Source organism: Scomber scombrus, chromosome 19 (assembly GCF_963691925.1).
Source record: "Scomber scombrus chromosome 19, fScoSco1.1, whole genome shotgun sequence".
Lineage (NCBI taxonomy): Eukaryota > Metazoa > Chordata > Actinopteri > Scombriformes > Scombridae > Scomber > Scomber scombrus.
Window position 1 is genome coordinate 27,242,146 of NC_084988.1, and position 21,770 is coordinate 27,263,915.

Below are 21,770 nucleotides of genomic sequence, written 5' to 3' on the forward strand. Positions count from 1 at the left end.
ATGTATGCAAATGAATTTGTTTGTGGCTATTTGCCATTGGCTGTACTCATGTAGGTTGATATGTTCGACCAATCATAGATGATTTCATTGTTACTTCAGAGACTATACTAGTTTAGGTATGCCCTTAGCTTGCTGAGATGAGCTGATGTCACTTTGTATGCTAACTCCTTATTGTACAATAATATTTGTTTAATCCTCAACCCAGCAGTGTTTTGTGTATTATTTCATCTTTGTGTTAAGTGTTGTGACAATTTCCACAACACTTGTTCTTAGCCTTTTGCACCCAACCTGGAAAACTTTACAGCCAGTTTTATTTGTTATAGTGTACCGTCCTCCAGGCCCGTACGCCCAATTCTTATCTGACTTCTCAGAATTCTTATCAAATTTAGTCCTTATTACTGATAAAGTAATTATAGTCGGTGACTTTAACATTCATGTGGATGTTGATAATGATAGCCTTAACACTGCATTTATTGCATTATTAGATTCAATTGGCTTCTCTCAAAATGTGAATGAACCCACTCCCTGTTATAACCACACCCTCACTGTCCAAGGTTTCTTTTCAGCACTTTGGCTAAACTGACGAAGAGTCATAACACTACTGATCCATGTATTCCTTTAATTCTCAGTAGTGATGACTTCATGAGTTTCTTTAATGATAACATCTTAACTATTAGGGACAAAATTAATCACCTCCTGCCCTCAATAAGCACTGATTCATCCTTTAACACAGGAAACTTAGAAACTGCTGTTAAACCTGATATTTATTTAGACTGTTTTTCTTCAGTCGACCTTACAGAATTAACTTCAATGATTACTTGTTCCAAACCATCAACCTGTCTCTTAGACCCGATTCCAACTAGGCTGTTAAGGAAGTCTTTCCCTCAGTTAGCACTTCCTTATTAGATATGATCAATCTGTCTTTAGTGACAGAATATGTACCACTGTCCTTTAAACTGGCTGTAATTAAACCACTTCTTAAGAAGCCTACTCTTGATTCAGAGGTTTTAGCCAACTATAGGCCCATATCGAACCTCCCCTTTCTCTCTAAGATCCTTGAGAAAGCAGTTGCCAATCAGCTGTGTAACTTTCTAAATAATAACAGCTTATTTGAGGATTTTCAATCTGGATTCAGAGCTCATCATAGTACAGAAACTGCACTGGTAAAAGTTACAAATGACCTCTTAACTTCATCAGACAATGGACTTCTCTCTGTCCTCGTCCTGTTAGATCTTAGTGCTGCCTTCGACACTATTGATCGTCAAATCCTGTTAAAGAGACTTGCACATTTAATTGGCATTAAAGGAACAGCATTAAACTGGTTTAAATCATATTTATCTGATAGATTTCAGTTTGTAAATGTTAATGATAAATCCTCCATGCAAACAAAAGTTAGACATGGTGTTCCTCAGGGTTCAGTGCTTGGACCAATACTATTCTCCTTATATATGCTTCCTTTAGGAAACATTATTCGGAAACACTCAATAAATTGTTCATTGTTATGCAGACGACACTCAATTATATCTATCAATAAAGCCTAATGCAATCAACCAGTTAACTAAACTACAAACATGTATTAAGCACATAAAGACCTGGATGACCTGTAACTTCCTGTTATTAAACTCAGACAAAACTGAAGTTATTGTGCTTGGCTCTAAACACCTCAGAAACACATTATCTAATGATATAACTACTCTGGATGGGATTACTTTGGCCTCCAGTACTACTGTAAGGAACCTAGGAGTTATATTTGACCAGGATCTGTCCTTTAATTCCCATATAAAACACATTTAGAGGACTGCCTTTTTTCATCTGCGTAATATTGCAAAAATCAGACACATCCTGTCTCAAAACGATGCTGAAAAACTAATCCATGCATTTGTTACTTCTAGGCTGGATTATTGTAATTCATTATTATCAGGCTGTCCTAACAAGTCTCTAAAGACTCTCCAGCTGGTCCAGAATGCAGCTGCACGCGTTCTGACACAAACTAGAAAGAGAGATCATACTACTCCAATTTTAGCTTCACTGCATTGACTTCCTGTAAAATCTAGAATAGAATTCAAAATCCTTCTCCTCACTTTTTAAGCTCTTACTGGTCAGGCTCCATCATATCTTAAAGAGCTTATAGTACCTTATGTACCTACTAGAACACTGCGCTCCCAGCATGCAGGCCTACTTGTGGTTCCTAGTATCTCTAAAAGTAGAATGGGAGGCAGAGCCTTCAGTTATCAGGCTCCTCTCCTGTGGAACCATCTCCCAGATTGGGTCCGGGGGGCAGAAACCCTCTCTACGTTTAAGAGTAGGCTTAAAACTTTCCTTTTCCTTTCCTTTTTCCTTTTCTGTGCTTTCTCGTCTCACAGGTAACCTGGGATTGTAGATGTCTGGATGACAGATTCATGCCCTGGACCTGCTATTCTCCTGTTCGGGACCTACTATCCTCAATGTTGATTTTTTTTTCGTTGTGCTTCTCTCTCCTATTCCCCCCCACCCCCCACCCCCCACCCCAACTGGTCGAGGCAGATGTTCGCCCACTTTGAGCCTGGTTCTGAGGTTTCTTCCCATTTAAAGGGAGTTTTTTCTTGCCACTGTCGCCAAGTGCTTGCTCATGTTGGAATGTTGGGTCTCTGTAAATTAGATTAAAGAGTACGGTTTAGACCTCCTCTATGTGTAAAGTGCCTTGAGATAACTTTTGTTGTGATTTGGCGCTATATTAATAAAGCTTGATTGATTGATCTACAGCACCACCTGGGGGCCAAATGTATACATTACTTAACTCAGGAATGAACGAACTGCAATGTAAAAAAGTGTGTCGCCAGTACTTGTAAATTTCTCTCAGTTGTAATGTAAATGTGTTTTGTCCTTGGTAAAAGTGTTTTGCTCATGACATTTTGTTTTATAATATGTAAAAATGTTTTTTTTGCACTTCCCGACCAGCGTAATAAAAACAATAATGATAGAAACATTTTAAAGTTTAGTGTGACTATTATAGTAATATTATACAGAGCCTGATTTTTTTTCTTTAAGTACATGTTTGATGATTTTCCTCATCATATTGAGACCAATTTAAAAAAAAAAAAATTCTGGGCTAAATATGAACATTCAGAATCACCAACCAGGTACTAGTTTATCACAAACACAACATTTCAGTCTCTTAGATTGTTAGTTATTTTTATTTATTGTCCTTTGGGAAATTCCTTTTTTGTGTGTGTTTGTGTGGCAGACAAATAAAACAATAACACAGGACGAGACAGACATCCAACAGCAAAGTGCTCCATAGAGTCAGAGTGCTCCATAGTGTAAGGCCCCACTAACAATCACAAATCAAGTAGAACAACTATCATATTAGAATGATTTGTTCAACAGCTGTACTGAAAGATAAAGTGAACTACTGTTACAATGTTCACATAGTAGCCTGTAGGTTGTTGCAAAATATATTGTTAATTAGAACAGATCATGATAGGTAAAACATTTTGAATGCAGATTTTTACCCTGTAGTACATATACTTTGACTCAAGAGAAAGGATCTTCTTTCCTTTCTATTCATGCCTGGCCTCCCCCAGGATCAGGATGACTCTGTACAGCAGTGTTTAGCATGCAGACCACACACACAACGTTTTTCATGGTCACTTTGTTATTGACGTAACTGGGGCACAAAGAATGGCTACAGCAAGTGGAATTTACACAGTAAACACCACAGTGCATTAGTTTAATCAAGAAACTGAGCTACAATAGAAAGAAAAACGGACATTGATTCATGTTGTGCTTTTAATGCAGGGTAGGTTCATACAGTCTGGTGCTGAAGCTGTTTCATTTCAGTTGGTCAGAGCTTGTTGAGAGGTTGTCATGGGAACCTGGGTATTGATGGTGATCCGCTGCCTTGTTTGACATCGAATCATCCCTATGATGGCCCTTCTGAACCTGCAGCAAAAGATCAATCAGGTTACTGAACTGCTCGCAGCAGACTGCAGCATGGTATTAAAACGTTACAATAACAGAGCCAGATAGACAAAAGAGAAAAGTAAACTGACTTTTTGTTGGCAATGACATAAATGCAGGGGTTGTAAAAAGTGGAGGACTTGGCAAAGAGCGGACCGATGATAGCCATGGAGGCAGGGATCGTCTTGGGGTCACCGAACGATGCCCAGAGACACACAATGGAGTACGGAGACCAGGCAACCAGGAACATGATGATCATCACTATGGACATCTGCCGACCCCAAACACAGCAACACAGCGTTCATATGATACAAGAACAATTCCTTATCTGATATACAGCAGAATGTGTCCTTTAAAGGAATGACACAGCCTCAGAGGTGAAGGTGAATCAAACAAATACACATTAAGGGCCTGTCTGAACTGTTAGAAACCATGGGGAAAGGTTTAGTCATCTCTCTGCTTTGTTTTTTTCTGGTCAACCCACAGCAGGTTTATTAGACTTGAATAATCAGCAGCTAGATTTTGTGGTATTTCTCTCATTCTTGCATGTGCCCTTTAGTAACTTTTTCTTTCTCTCTCTCAGCTGGGGATGCCAAACATGTTTCCTCATGGTGAAAGTTCACCTCATCAGCAGAGGTCTGGTAATCAAAAAAAAAAGGTTGAGTGCCACTGGTCTCACTAAATATCACATACAATGATATTTAAAAGGCCAACAATACAGCACAAGCTTGAGAGAAAGAGAGAAAACACTAATACATGGACGGATAAAAGCAGTCACAGAACTAACTTGTTCATGTTTTCCACATCCAATCAAGCAGTTGGACAGTTTTGTCTTATCACAAAAATTGTGTGGCACTCTAACTCAGCGACAGCCTGAAAATGGTTCTGTTTGGCTCAGTTGTCACCTTAGTTACATCCATCTGGTCCGACCAGTCCACGTTGATGCTGTCCAGGCAGTTGCTGGCTTTATATCTCCTCACAGTGGCTGACACGTTGTAATAGCAGTAAAACATGACCGTCAGGGGCATCACAAAGTTTATAGCAATCACTGCCATTGTGTAAGAAATGAAGGAACTGTGGACGGAAAGCAAAGTTAGTTAATATACTGGCCAATGTCTTCTGATATGGCTGGCCAACAGGTATTATCATTAGTATTAGCACAAATATTAAGATTAGTATTATATTTGGCATTTGCTCTAACCCAGAACAATACTCATATTAAATAAAAATCCATTTTCTGTGCTAAAACAATGCTGTAAATCCTAATTATTCCAGCTGTGGTATCAGTAGAAAGTAGTAGTAGTAAGTTATACTAACATGAATATTACTTGCTATTGGAAGATAATTTTGGTTTATTGTTTCCCATAAATGTGGTCATTGTGTCTCTGTGTGCCATGCTAACTCTTCTCTTGTCAGGTCTGTTGGAGAGATTTCAGTGAGTAACAAAAAGATGTTTATCATACAAAATGATCATTGTTGGGGCAAGCTGCTGAGAGTCTGACAGCTGTCCATATAAACAGAAAGGAAGAAGGAAAGAAAACACAGCAACTAGCTGCCTGCAGCATTAGCCATTATGGCTAACTGTATAAAGATCTATAACTGTACAGAAATCTGTATTGGGAGCAGTTTGCCGGCTAACTGGTTAACATTTATAAGGCTAGACAGTTAAACTAAAAAAACTAGTATGATGGATGATTCTGTGGACTATGAGGAGTCATTTCACTTTAACAACTGTATTTATTTGGGCCAGAGTAAACAATAAGGGGATAATGAGACAACTGGAAGAAGAAAAAAGAATAGATAGGCAACAGGACTGTGAGGAGAGACAACGCACAGGAACATTATCTGAGATAAACTGCTGCTGTTCCTGCAGTCACTGCTGGAGACTGAACAGGAAAACTTTCTACTGTTTCTGCCAGATTAATCTTCATGTGTCCACAGATGAGAGTCATCCCAGCTATCTAACTACTACACATAGATTTACAGCATTTATCAACACTGGCAAAACATGAGGTAAATTCCTGTCTCACCTCCACAAAACCAACTAAATAAAAAGATCGAGGCCAGCTGAACTAAACATTCAGCTCCACATAGTTAGAAATATGCGACTTCAACACCTAACTATCATCCAGTGGTACAGGACATGAAAACTGCTCAGTGTGGATCATATCATTTTTTTACCATTAATATTAATCATGTTAATAATAATAATAATAATAATAATAATAATAATAATAATACTTGGAAACTTGCAGACATGAACCATTTTATAGAACTTATCCACTTAGTTACTACTTCTGCATCATCTATCTACATCCTCACATGTTACAAATTGGCACACGTGGTGGAAAATGTAGGGTTGTTTGGTTAGCTGGCAAGCTGCCCCAGGTATAGATCTCTATACAGATAGATAGCCATAATGGCTGCTAAATATATGTATGATATAATTCCTGTGTTTAGAGCTGGAGAGAAGAAAGTTAGCAGGACACATAGAGCCACAGCCAGAAAATACATCAGTTTGGAATAAAAATTGAACTCATTTTTTCTTTAACAGTAGGTGTTTCTAATGTAATCCTTAGTACATGACCAGACTATCTCAAGTCAAGCTTGTTCAACTAGATGGTTTAGAGAAACATTACCTATCTATTATAGATAGATAGATAGATAGATAGATAGATAGATAGATAGATAGATAGATAGATAGATAGATAGATAGATAGATAGATAGATAGATAGATAGATAGATAGATAGATAGATAGGTAGGTAGGTAGGTAGGTAGGTAGGTAGGTAGGTAGGTAGGTAGGTAGATAGATAGATAGATAGATAGATAGATAGATAGATAGATAGATAGATAGATAGATAGATAGATAGATAGATAGATAGATAGATAGATAGATAGATAGATAGATAGATAGGTAGGTAGGTAGGTAGGTAGGTAGGTAGGTAGGTAGGTAGGTAGGTAGGTAGGTAGGTAGGTAGGTAGGTAGGTAGGTAGGTAGGTAGGTAGGTAGGTAGGTAGGTAGGTAGGTAGGTAGGTAGGTAGGTAGATAGATAGATAGATAGATAGATAGATAGATAGATAGATAGATAGATAGATAGATAGATAGATAGATAGATAGATAGATAGATAGATAGATAGATAGATAGATAGATAGATAGATAGATAGATAGATAGATAGATAGATAGATAGATAGATAGATAGATAGATAGATAGATAGATAGATAGATAGATAGATAGATGGATAGATAGATAGATAGATAGTAAGTAACTTTTAACTAACTTTTGGTTACTAAAAAGATAGTGACTAAGCGGTTAACAGATATTAATAAACAGGAATAAGCTACAATCATGTTAGCATCAGTGTTAAGTAATGGCAGTAATCACACTGTTACTGTCAAGCATTAAACAACCTGAAACACAGTGTAACACAATGACATACGCAGTCCATCCATTACATAACTCACGCATCATTCTGCCTCCAGTTGATGGTGCATGTAGCTCCGGTGGGGTCAGGGGCATATCCAGCCCAGCCCACTATCGGCATGGAGGACCAGAACACAGCATTAAGCCATGCTGCCAGAATAAGAAGGTTGTATGATCGCACTGTCATTTTCTGTCCTGTAGAGATCATTGAAATATACAGAACATGAACGGTGATAATCAGTCAATAGATACATTGATAGATACTGCTGTTACACAGATTTTGAACATGTTATCATTATTTTTCTAGTTGTTCTAACAACATCCACACAGGATTGTATTTTTTGCTGCTGCTGCGAACACTTTAAAATACACTGCTTAAAAGAATATCAATATATTTGTGCAGTTTCTGCATAAATCAACAAAGGACTTTTTAATGAAAGTGTTGGATGAACAACATACTGTATTCATAATTGTACTATTTTTACAGCCATTTGGAGCTGAAATGAACATGTCCTGAGGGTAGTGTTAGAGTTGATATTATATTGTATCTGTTCACCATAATTTAGGACTTGCCACCAAGGAGATAAAAGCAGAACAAAGAGCAGATAGAATATCAGAGGAGCAGTAAGTAGATACCTATGTCTGGTCTGCATATGGTGAGGTAGCGGTCAATGGCCACCACAGTGAGCAGGCCGATACTGGCCATGCCAAAGAAGATGTTGAGAGCTGCATAGATCTGGAGACAAAACCACAAACGTCAAAACTTCAAGCTTAATTAAAGGACCAGTCCAATGATTTTGCAGGAGGTAGCCTAATAAAATACATTTAACATGACTGTGAATCATTTTCTAAAGCAGTGGTCCAAATCTTTGCAGCAGAAGCAGATATTCAGACTTACAGTATACAGCCTGTGGTACATTACTGTGTGTTGAAATGTTCAAAACCTGGGCGGTTTGTATTCCATCGACATCATAGTGTAAGAAGAAGAAAGTGCTAAGTTTACACTTCATTACACCACCACAATATGGCAACTATCACTGCAGACACAATGTTGGATTACATACAGTGCTTTTTCCACTGCAGAAATCTAACAATCCATAACCTGATCTTTTAAGAAAGTTGTAAAGGGTTACTAAGATGTAGTCTGAACATTGTATTTAACCCTTACATACTGTTCATATTCTGACTCATAATCAGCCCCTACACAAATTCACATTCATAAATATGCCATTAATAAATGTTTGATTCATCTTATGGGGGGGAAAAATACATCCACAATCATCATCCTTATGGTCCAGGAGAACATTTTATAGAATATGATTAATATAAAATGTTTGAATGTTAATTTTAGAATTTTTTGAATTATTTTTTTTTTTTTGTGATTAACAGTTTTTATTGATTTCTTTTAAAACATTACAGAGCAATATACTTATCACAAATACTTAACCCCCCCTCCCCTAACCCGGCAAACCTGTTGTCACTACCCACACAGTCACCCTCGGTTGTTAACACAAATACATTGTATGCAATAGGCAGAGAAAACAAGGGGAAAGCAAAAAAAACAAACAAATAAATAAATACGTTGGTAGACTCTATCAAGCTCCCTCTGCAGCAGCAGTCCAGACATGAACACAGTTCAAATATGCGTATTCTCCCCACATAGATTTATACAGCCACCACCTCGCTCAACACTCCCGCATGGTACCTCCCAGGTCAGTAGTCCTCCAGAGAGGACAGGTATTTGCCCCACTTTTTAGTATACACATTCATTCTTCCCGACCTTTTGTATGAAATTTTTTCGAAAGCTGCAACTCTTGCCATCTCTGCAGTCCATTCTCGGAAAGGCGGCACCCCCTCTGTTTTCCAATTCCTGAGAAGAATCTGTCTGCCTATCATAAGACTAGTTTGAACCCAATTTTTTATGTATTTATCTCCCTTTGGTAGGATCGAACCCTCACCTATAACAAACACTCTTGGGCTAAGTGGAATTTGAGTCCCTGAGACCTCACAGATATGCTCACATATCCTTTCCCAAAATTCTTGTACCTTATCACAGGACCATAAAACATGAATTAAATCGCCTTGCTCCGACTTGCATCGCCAACAATTTGGTGTTTGACTTAACCCAAGTCTATACAACCTATAGGGAGTCCAATAAAAGCGGTGCATAATCTTAAACTGCATTAAACGAATTTTGGCATCCCTCGACATTAATTTAATATTTTTAAAGATATTCTCCCACTCTTCAGCCTCCCATGACAGGTTCAGATCCTTTTCCCATATCCGTTTTAGAGCTGATATAGCTCCATTACTCTGGTTGTTAATCAACATGGAGTAATATTTAGATGCCTCATGACCCCTACCATAGTTCTTTATCACATCATTTAATAAATCTGCAGCTTTAGGAGCTGATGTGTTATTTCCAAAAATCCCTGATAGCAGATGGCGAAGCTGTAAATATCTAAAAAACTGAGACCTTGGAATCCCAAAATGCTGTACAATGTCCTCAAAAGATTTTAATATACCATTGTGATATATATCGCCCAGCTTGACAATGCCTTTCCCCAGCCAGTCCTTCCAGAGAAAAGGAGATTTGTTAATACAAAGTTTTGGGTTCATCCAAATACTCGAACAGGCGTTCAGATATGGATCCAGATTAAACAGCCGGGCAACTTTAATCCACATTAATTTTAAATGACCAATTATTGGGTGTGTTATTACTTTCCTATCCAACTTAATAGACAGACAATCAAGTAGTGATATCGGAGCGAGAGCGGATTGCTCAATACTGTACCAGGGCGGGGCCCTTTCGGGAGGTAATGTCCAGTGTGCAAGGTGTCTTAAATTGAATGCATAATAGTAAAACAACATCTTGGGTAATCCCAGACCTCCTTTGTCCATAGGTCTCTGTAGTTTATTGATATGCAGTCGAGGTCGTTTACCGTTCCAAATAAATATCTTTGTTATTCTGTCAAACCATTTGAAATACGACAGGGGAATCTCCAGCGGAAGAGAATGTATAAGATAGTTAAGTTTTGGCACACAGTTCATTTTTATCGCATTGACCTTCCCAACCATTGACAGTTTAAGAACCGCCCATCTGTCAAGGTCGCAGGAGATTTTGTGCAACAAAGGGTCAAAATTAAGTTTTACCAAATCTTTCAGCTGAGGAGGGAATAGAATGCCAAGGTACCTGATACCTTGTTTTGGCCACTGAAATGCACCTGGTCGGAAGGCTGCAGAGGGGCAATAAGCTGTCAGTGAGAGTGCCTCTGACTTGGACCAGTTTACCCTGTAACCTGAAAATTTTGAGAAAGTGTCAATGATGTTCAGGAGGCAAGGAACTGATCTAGCTGGGTCGGACACCACTAATAATATATCATCCGCGTAAAGCATAAGTTTATGCACCACCCCACCAGCTAAGACCCCTGGGAAGTCAGGTGCTGCCCTAATGGCTGCCGCCAGGGGCTCTATGGCTAAACAAAATAACAATGGAGAAAGGGGCGAACCCTGCCGTGTCCCCCTTCCCAGAGCAAAATATTCAGAAATGAACCCATTTGTTTGCACTGCTGCTTCTGGGCACTTATATAATAACCGAATCCATTTTATAAAAGTGTCCCCAAACCCGTATACCTCCAAGATCTTGAATAAGTAGCCCCATTCCACCATGTCAAAAGCCTTTTCGGCATCAAGTGAAATGGCGGCTACTGGAGATTGAACCTCAGCCACCGACCACATTATATTAATGAGACGTCTGACATTATCCGAGGAGCTGCGGCCGCAAATAAATCCCACCTGATCAGTATGGATTATAGACGTTATTACCTTATTTAACCGATTTGCTAAGATCTTAGAAATCAACTTGGCATCTAACTGCATTAAAGAAATTGGACGATAATTTTTGCAGTCACCTGGGTCTTTGCCTTTTTTGGGGACTAAACTAATCAGTGCCTGCCTCAAGGTTGGTGGCAGTATGTCCCTCTCCAGTGCCTCTTTATACATCTCTAACAGGGCTGGAGCAAGTTCTGATGCAAAACTCTTAAAAAACTCTGCGGTATAGCCATCCGGCCCAGGTGCCTTTCCTGTAGGCAGGTCATTGATTACCTGTCTAAGTTCTTCCATAGTTATGTCCGAATCCAGAAGTTGTCTTTGTTCCTCTGTCAGCTTGGGAAGCCCCAGTGGCTGTAGAAAAGATTCTATGTCCTTGTTGTCAGTAGAAGTGGATGTTGAGCTATACAGGTTGATATAAAATTCTTTAAAAATCTTATTGATTTCCACCGTTGCTGTAACTATGTCACCAGCCTGCGACCTAATCGCAGGAATGGTGGAAGCTGATTCTCTCTGTTTTATGTACCTAGCTAGTAGCTTCCCAGCTTTGTCTCCTGACTCAAAGTAAGTTTGTCTTGCCCTAAATAAATTAAATTCAACCTTCTGGGACAAGATATTGTTGTATTGGTATTTCAATCTGGTCATTTCTCTCAAACCATCACATGTTATTCGTTGCTTCTGCTTAGTTTCAGCATCTTTAATTTTGCTTTCTAAGTCTAACAGTTGTTGTGCATTAACTTTCTTACGATGTGAGGTGTGTTGGATAATGCGTCCTCTAATCACAGCCTTAAGGGCCTCCCACACGACACTGGCAGAGTTTACCGAGGTGGAATTAATCTCTAAATAATTTTTTATCTCCGACCTTAACCAATCTACAGTTGCTGGTTCCTGTAAAATAGACGAGTTAAGGCGCCATCTATAAGAACTTCTTCTTACACTCTGAGGTATCAGATTTAAACACACCCAAGCATGATCAGAGATTACAATACTCCCTATTGAACATCCTGTAACAGAGGAAACTAACGATTTGGATACTAAGAAAAAATCTATTCTAGAAAAAGTCTTATGCATTGATGAAAAAAAAGTGTAATCTCTCCCAGCAGGGTTCAACATTCTCCATATATCCATCAATCCCCATGTTTTACAAATCCTCTGTAGTGTCAGGGAAGCCCTAGGAGTCCTACACACTGTTGTCCCACTATGGTCAAGGACCGGGTCCATCAGTAAATTAAAGTCCCCCCCTAGGACTACCTCATGATTTCCCGCTGCTTGTAACTTCCCCTCCAGGTCTGTAAAAAATGTCCGATCATCCCCATTGGGTGCATAAATATTAGCCAAAATTAGTTTTAACCCCTGTATTTCAGCCAGTACAATAACAATTCTTCCTAATGTATCTTTAATTTGTTTAAGACACTTAAATTGTAAATTTCTGTTAATCAGTATGATAACCCCCTTACTCTTACTGGAACCTGCACTATAAAACACATGCCCCACCCATCCTACACAGAGCTTATCAGACTCCTGTGGAGACATATGTGTTTCTTGTAAAAACACCACATCATATTTGTTGCTTTTAAGACTGTTCATGACCTTTTTCCTCTTAATAGGGTTCCCCAGCCCATTAACATTCCATGTGGAGATACGCATACAACTTAAATTATCTGACATACTGTAACTGTCCATACAGAGTTGCAGTACAACCAATCCTTAGGCACATTTTAAATAAACGGTAGTGACAACTTAACACCCGAACCCCCACATACTCACAGAACCCAGTTCGTGCATCTGAACTTGAACTGTGCACAGCCCCCCACCCCCTCTTGTCCATCCTACGGAAATCCGTCGGTCCGTGAATCGTCCACGAGGCTCCGCCAGTCTGGCCTCGCAGGCTCTGCTACTAGAAGTTAGTTCAAACCAATGTCTCTTTATAATGCAGGTCAACCACATCCATGGCGGGAAGAGGGGAAAAAAAGGGGAAAAAGGGGCAAACGAAACGGGCTTTACTGCCACCTACTCACACCCTAGTCGCCGCACAGGCTCCGCTGCTGTGAGTTATTTCTTATCAGTGTCTTTACATTTCTGATCAAAAGCATCCATGGCGAGGTAAATAAAAAAATAATAAAAATAAATAAAAATGTGGGCTTTACCGCCATACACTCACATCGTAGCAGCCTCACAGGCTCTGCCACTGTGAGCTAGTTCACACCAGTATCTTTAAATAAATGTTCACAGCATCCATGGCAAACTAGAGACATAAAAAATAAAGAGATAAACAAAGGGCCTCATCGTCATCTACTCACACCATAGCGTCTATGAAGGCCATCGCCTTCTTCGGGCATTCAAAAGTCTTAGGTCCATCTTTGGTGTCAATCTTCAGTTTAGCAGGATACAGCATCCTGAAGCCCAGCTCCCGTTCATGCAGCTTTTTCTTACTCTCCTTAAACTTGTCGCGCTTCATCTGCGTGGCCTTGGAATAATCTGGGAAAAGCATGATGTTGATGTTTCCCCAACTCAGTTTGCCTTTAATCCTCGCCGCTCGTAGCACCAAATCCCTGTCCGATGACCTCAGAAATTTGGCCAGTATGGGCCGGGGTCTGTCACCCGGACGCGGCTGCTGGCCGGCTCTGTGTGCCCGTTCAATCTCGTGTTTCCCCTCTATATCCAGCATGTCCGGGAGCAGCTCCTCCAGAAATTTAACCGCATCTCTTCCTTCTTTACCCTCTGGAATCCCAATAAAGCGAACGTTATTGCGTCTCGAGCGGTTCTCCATATCTTCAATTTTTTCCCAGAGCAGGTGGATGTCCGTCTTGGTAGCTAACGGGTTAGCCTCCCTCTCAGTCTCGGCCGCTTCAAGATACTCCACTCGCTTCTCTACTTCATCTATCCTCGTAATTAGCGTGGACAGCTTAGACTCCACTGACGCTGTGGTACGGCGTATCTCTGCCAATCCCTCCAGCTCACTGGAAATCTTCGTTAACGCTGTGTAGATATTCCCAATATCCTGGCCGATGTCGCGGGCCTGCGGATCACCTGTGGCCCCGGTGTCCTCACCGCCATCTTGATCCAGTGTAGCATCATGTCCTTGCGAGCGTAAATGCCTTTTAATATCTCCACAGGCCGATGACTTCGAGACTTTTGACATGTTACCGTTCTCACCTTCTTTATTAAGCGTACCCAGTGCTATTTTGCTGGTAATATATGGTAAAAAAGAATAAAAGTAGCAGAGCGATGCGGAGTTCCCTAACTAGCAGCCGTCTCCCGCATTGCGTCACGTGACCCTCCGAATTTTTTGAATTATTGTACATTTGCATGTATAAAATGTGTATCAGCTGCACAAAAATTAAAAAATGATGCTTTTTATTTTAATTTTTTACACAGCTCCTAAATGGAAAAATGGGTCAAATTTGACCCTGAACAGCAGGTACAGGTTAACAGAATAGGATGTTTATGCTAAGGTAGGTAGTGGTGAGGTAGTGGGATTGACCAGCGTTTTATATGCAATCAATCAATCAATCAATCAATCAATCAATCAATCAATCAATCAATCAATCAATCAATCAATCAATCAATCAATCAATCAATCAATCAATCAATCAATCACTCACTGTTATAGGTGAGTGAGGTCAGTGGCTATGGGACATATATTTTTAATTCCTTAACATTAGTTATCTGGATAGATATTTTCTAGTGGTGAGTTAGTAGAAGCATTTAAGTCATTCCCCACAGGTAAATGTCCTGGACCAGATGAGTTCTACCAAGCATTTCATGACATTTTAACACATATTTTATGTATCAATTGAAATTCACCTGATTGTGGTCAGACAGGAGTTTGCTGCCTGACAGTGAATGCATTGAAGGAGGAGGGGTCCATGTCAGAGATTGTGTAATCAACTACACTACTACCAAGAAATGAACAACACGTGAACCTCCCTAAAGAGTCTGCTTTTATCCTGCCATGAAGTATGATGAAGTATGTACAAGCTTAAGACTTGACAGAGGTGCATTAACTCTCTACCACTTTTGTTTACAACACAATCCAGGTCTCTCTCTCTCTCTCTCTCTCTCTCTCTCTCTCTCTCTCTCTCTCTCTAGTAAATGAACACGTTTAAAGGATTGTCCTGTTAAGGTTCTTCTGGATTAGATCAAGTATTGAAAACTCAAAAAGTCAAGAAAAATCTAAAACCTTTGTTCAAATAAAACACAGACTTGATGCTGGAGGACTTTGCCCTTATCTGTGATTGACAAAAAAAATGTCATGAAGACATTTTTATACATCTTTAAATATTTGACAATATTGATCTCAGCTGACTTTTTTTTAAGAAGTTAGAGACAATTATTTTATAATTCACTTGGGGATATAAAAGACAGATTAAAAAAAAACATCTGTGTCGGCCCACTTTAAATAGAGGTCTGGGTCTTCCCATATTTAAGAGAACTATTGGGCAGCTGATGCCAGGACATTGGCATACTGACTGTGTAGTTCTATAGATCACAAATCACTCAATTCTGCCCCCCAGTGGATACAATTGGAGCTCATGTGGTTAATCAGACCAAACCTCACTGCCCTCCTTACTTTTTACAAACCTAAGATTCTTTCTGCCATATGCACATTTTGCATTTTGTGATGGAAAACATCCCCAATCTGGAGTCCATTAGTGACAGATACATTGGTTTAGGTATTTCTTTCTCTTTCCATCTCTTCTCTAATTATTGTATATCTGTCAACTGTATCAATAGTTAGTAATAGTTTAGTTCCAGAAATTCATCCCAAAGGACGACTGACAACAGTGGAAACACAGACAAGGACACATGATACTTCCCATGTCTTTGTTGTGGGAGGATCTCTGGGGACTTACCCACAATTCAATATTTGAAAATGAACTCCTACATTGGAAAAGGGACATATGCAGACGACCATGCAACCAGGCCACTGCATACATGGCAATACATGGTCAATGTTTGAGTATAGAGTAAATGGTGTTAAATATACAGAAAAGTTCCAATTGTTCTTCAAGTTATTATTTGCTAAGGATGACATTAATCTATAATACACATGGCATTTTAAAAAGAGATCAGTGTGAATGAAAAGATAATGACAAACTTCCCCTAAAGACAAACTTACGAAGGACACAAAATGCACATTTCCAGGTGTATATTTATATTCTGGTGCTCTTTGCATGATGCAGTTAAAAACTCCTTATTTATCTGTTACTGACCCTAAATGCAGCCTCTCAGTTCAGTTTCTGGAACAGGCTGTTTAGCTCCTGTCTCTTTAAAGAACCCCCCCCCCCCCCCCATAATGAGCCCACTCTCTTGTGATTGGTTAGCTTTAGGAAGCTGACCCTGGCCAGCTCTGAAGGTTATGTAATTAAAGTACTCAGATTTCACTTTCTTCTTGATCTTTATGTGAAATATAAAATTCTCAAATACATCCGTACATGTTTGACCCCCAAATCAGATCTGAAGCTGAAGCCCTGGCTTGTGATTTGAAGGCAGCATTTGAAGGCAGCATTTTTACAAATACCTCATGTATTGAAACTTTGACCACGTTTATTATAGACACAAATCACAAAAACCATAATATGTCCCCTCTAAGATGCCATACTGCATGAACAATGTCACTGACAACACAAAGTGGAGAGTATATGTATGCATATGCTCCGGGTTTCCAGGCTCTGCTTTACACTCTAGATTAGTGTCACATGGCCCGGTATTACTGTGCAATAACAAGAACTGAGGAAAAAACTCATAATCGGCCAAAAGATTCCAAACACGCGGACGACTGCACTGCAGCAGCTGAATGTGAACGTGTTTAGTCTCATGAGCAGCTCAGGTTAGTCACGTTAGTTAGTTAGGTTGACATGTTTTGGTAGGTTTTAGTGAACATGATGACGGTAAAAGGCTGCTGACCATTAAGAGGGTCTTGTGAATAATTAGCATATATTTACATACAATTGGGAGGAATTATATTAATAAAACAAAAGGCAGCAGCAACCTTTTTACTACTGGTGAGCAAAGGAGTGGGATTAATCACCACCTCATAGGTTTATATGACACCCAACAAGTTCACACCTCTCACCTTGTAGCACTGTACATTTTCAGATTAAAACAACCTTACTATTTGGATTTGACTGATTTTACTTAATGATGAAGGTATTTCAAATAATGTATGTTCTGTCAACTGCTTATTACTGTATAGTATTTGAAGTAAAAAGAATAAAGAGTATGTGCCTGAGTGCTGCCTGAGATCCTCAAGCAAGAGTCTTCTAGTTGTTCCTTCTACCCGTCTTCTAACCAGCTATGGAACATGCTGAGTACCTCAGTTAAGCAGAATTTCATCTTTTAAATCACTTCTTAAAACATACTTTTAGTTGTACTGACTGTATTTCACATCCTGTTTCATTATCAGTTAATAGAATATTAAAAATGCCCTGATATTCAATGTTGAACACTGCTAAAGCAGCTCATATAGGAGGCTTCCATAGAACACAGTAACTCAGTCTGCAAATGTCAGCTATGCATTGTGCAAAGCAAAGTTCAGAGGAAAGACATTGTTGCATTCTGCTGATTTTTCAAACTAATTTGGTGTGGTTCATGATAAAATCACACATACACATACACAAAAAAAGTCCAAACTTGGCATTAAATTTGGGGCCTTTTACATGTGTTTCCAATGTAGATGTACAGTAGGTTGTTCTATGAATGAAATGTACATAGGAAGGTGCTCACATCCCACCCACCTGACAACCAATGTAGCCAAATTTCCAGCTGCCGTGGATGTCCGAGGCGGCTGACATGGGATAACCGATACCGGCCACCCCGATGTCAGTGAAAGCCAGGTTGATTATAATGAAGTTGGTGGCAGTACGGAGCTCCTTAAACTTCACAAACATCAGCAGAACCACAATGTTGCTCATTAAACTGACGACACCTATAGAAAGGAAAAGCACAGTTTAAACGATCATATACCCCACAGTGACTCAGTGGTGAAGCTGCACATTCTCTGATAGCTCCAAGAAATGACTGTATTGGATTTAAATGTAAAGTTAAATCAAATCAATGTGATTTGTGAAAAAGGTTGAAAAATGTGATTCATCTTAGAAAGAATAAACAAGAGTACTGTGATGGTAACAAGCCAGTCCAGGTTCAGGTTAGCTATAAAGTGACATGGTGTAGAACAAGGACTACACAACAAGATGGACAGATGTTCATCCAGCAAGTCTACAGCACTGTATAAAGACCTTCCTCTCCTCTCTGACTATTTCTGTGAATTCAGGGGTCATGAAAATATTTGGTAACCATTTTAAGACTCAATGGCAACACATAGCTACTGATAGCTCAACACAATTCCAAGTGCCTTGTCGGAAGTTTCAACTAGAACACCCCCTGATCTCCGACTCAGAGAGTCAGACATACCCCATGAGCCCCCAACTCAAAATCAAAGATGGCAGCCCCGTGCATCAACAGGGTGAAAGTTGTAGTAACTTCCTGTTTATTAGCACTTTTGTTTTAATTGTGTCTCATTGAATCAGTGCTACACACAACACTGTCCAACTTCTATCTGTGGACATGTTGCTGCAGTATTTGTATGAACAAAATACAACGAAATGCATTTTTATCAACTAGTATTTTTATAAATAGCTAATCTGGCTAAAACTGGTTTTCTTACTTTAAACTGGAACACTTCAAACTCAGGTGTGATGTCATTCCCAGCTCTGAGTTTCGACTTCCAAGGTAAATGGAACGCAGTATAAGTTGTTACATTTTTTAGCTTGTCTGAGACTGCTCATGTAGTCTTCAGAAAAGCAGCAATTTATTAGATTTGGCACATCCGAGCCTCTATACCAAGGGTGTCAAACATGTGGCCCACCAAGGGGTTCAATCTGGAACACTGGATAACTTTGCAAAATATGACAATTGCAGAAAAGTTTTTTATAAATAGATGGTTTATTACAGTAAAGCTATATTATAAATATTATTTATAGATTATTATGAGGTGGATTTTACTGGTCCATCAAACTGGGCTGTATGTGGCCCTTGAACTAAAATGAGTTTGACACCCTTGCTCTATACATGTAGTTGTTCAGCAGGGTCAGTGTGTGTGTTGCCCTTAAGACTCACTCAGATGAACAAACCAAGTTTAAACCCAGGATTATGCTTTGTTTTAGTGATACAAATACAAGCTCTGTTACCACTATCTTCATAAAAATCGACAGATCAGAAATGAAAACTAGGCATCCAGAAAGCCATTATAAAGACATTTGGTATAACTGTGGATAACTAGATCTTTATATTTAACATGCCTTCATGTGAGCCAATCCTATTAACATTCCAACATCGGAAACCGTGCCAAGATTGGGATAAGTTACATAATGCTATCAGAATAGCTTTTCACAGGATAATAATAAACCCGTTTTGCTTTCACCATTTATTCAAAACATCTCAAAACAACATACATAAACATACTGCACATATGCAGTACAGATTAACATAATACACCTATACCCACTGTAATATCTGTAAAGTGAGGCAGCCGCCCGACCAGCCAATCAGAGGAGAGAACAGTTTCTCTTCAGTCTAACCTGAAACCTGTCACATTTTTTGGACGCAAATAAGCTAATTGTCAGCAGAGCGTGGAGTAGTCTACATTAAAGGACAAAAACACATAAAAACATATGGAATATAAAATCTGTGACGCTTAACTTTAAACAGAAGATATTAAGGATATGCTGGTATACTGTACTGTACTGTACTGTACACCACCATACATACTCTGATGGTCACCTTTTTCAGTTCACAGTATGAAACCATAGCACCGCTCCTGCCTTCATTATTAGTTTCATTCTGTATAGTCATAAAGAAGGCGCTTTGTACTGGTCAAACAGAGGCAGAATAACCACCACATAGAGAACCAGGCTCCTGTCTGTCATGACCTACAACGTTCTTGCACCCCAGAAGTTCGATCAGTTTCATCAGGACAAATCATACATTGTCAAAATATGAATATGTGTGTAATGTAGGATCTAGAGAAACTGAGCTGCATTTAGAGTCATTTCCAGTCAACTATCTTAACCTTTAAACAGCCTGCTTTTGTTCACTGTGTTTAAACACTTTTTGATGTTATGTCTCACACAGAGTCCAACAAAGCTGTAACATACAGGCCGCTGTTCACACACTGAAATACAAGGTGTGAACACATCATTTAACTATAATTCAGCAGTGAAGGCAGGATTTAAGCAACATTTTTTGTTTATCTTGACACTATTGTGCATTTACATGTTAACCTATGATAATCATAGCAAGAAAATGTGATACCAGGTCATCCCTAGTAGGTATTTACTTTTAAAGGTTCACCCAAATTACAAATTACCCAAATTTTTCTCCTTCCTTTTTTGGTATCTCTTTAGTTAGTAGTTTTTGTCATCCTGTAGTCATCATCATCATCATCATCATCATCATCATCATCATCATCATCATCATCATCATCATCATCATCATCATCATCATCATCTCATGTTTGCAAATTACTGTATAAAATCAATGTTAATGGGTTGGTTCGCCCAAATTACAATAATAATGATAATAATACTTTTAAAAATCCAGTCTGCTTTTAGCTCTGGTTTGGTCTTCACCAGCTCCTGAGGGAAGAATCTGTCTTTTTTATCTTCTACATGCTCCTCTGTGTTCACCAGCGCGTCACTAACTCTGTCTGTCTGCTGTTGGGTTGTAAAACCAAAACAATGATTAAAAAGAGACTTAAAAGCTCTGTAGAGCTGAGGGGAACTGCAGAATCGGATGATAATACTTTATGGGATCTTCACTACGAGTGAGCCCATCTACACTACACTACAGCTACTTAACCCATTGTTAATATACAAATATTGATCAAAGCAGCTTTAAAAATGCCTCAATGCCAGCTCTTTAGAAAGGCTGTTGTTCTCTGAGTAACAGTGTAGAGGAGAACCTAAAGTCCAGAAATCACATTTAACCAACACAACACTCTAATCAATCCATTTCAATCTGTCATCTGTATTACCTGCAGTGATTAGATATCCAGCCACTATGTTGTGCTCCAGTTGGGTAAAGGCACTTTCACCCCCGTACGGTGAAACATCATCTGTGACATTAACTCCAGAGTCAATCCCCATCTTCTGAGGTGTTCAAAAAGACAAGAAGAATTCCACCTGAGTGAAGTAAACAGCCTTCACATGGACTAAGTTGGAGGGTAAATGACACAGATGCTGCAGGATGGAGCACTGTGAAAAATATGTACAAAAGAGATTAAATGAATCAGTATTGCAATATGCTGCTTCAACCTAAAATGTGTAAGGTATTGTTGTGGAGAAGTGGGGAGGTATGGGCTGAAGAGGATTATTACATACCACTGTTCCCCTGTTGCCAGTTAGCAGGAGGCCGTCTGTGTGTAACATGGGCAGCAGGGCTACACAAGAGAGGATTATCACTCACGTGAAACTGCTTGCAGACTGGGCTCTGGTCAACAAGCTTTGACATTACAAAAGTTGAGCCTGAAGTAACTCACACTGTGGACAATTCACTTCACAGACGGCAAATAATGT

General features: G+C 39.3%; 1 protein-coding gene across 1 annotated transcript; it reads right to left on the minus strand.

The window, feature by feature from the left end:
- Positions 1–3,815: 3,815 nt before the first annotated feature.
- rrh (retinal pigment epithelium-derived rhodopsin homolog) lies at positions 3,816–21,341 on the minus strand. The gene is made up of 7 exons (XM_062439819.1): positions 21,230–21,341; positions 17,934–18,124; positions 8,002–8,101; positions 7,407–7,560; positions 4,845–5,013; positions 4,032–4,210; positions 3,816–3,921 (listed from the first exon to the last, which is right to left on the minus strand). Exons 1-7 carry the CDS (start codon positions 21,339–21,341, stop codon positions 3,816–3,818), a joined length of 1,011 nt encoding a protein of 336 aa, XP_062295803.1.
- Between the last annotated feature and the right edge of the window lie 429 nt (positions 21,342–21,770).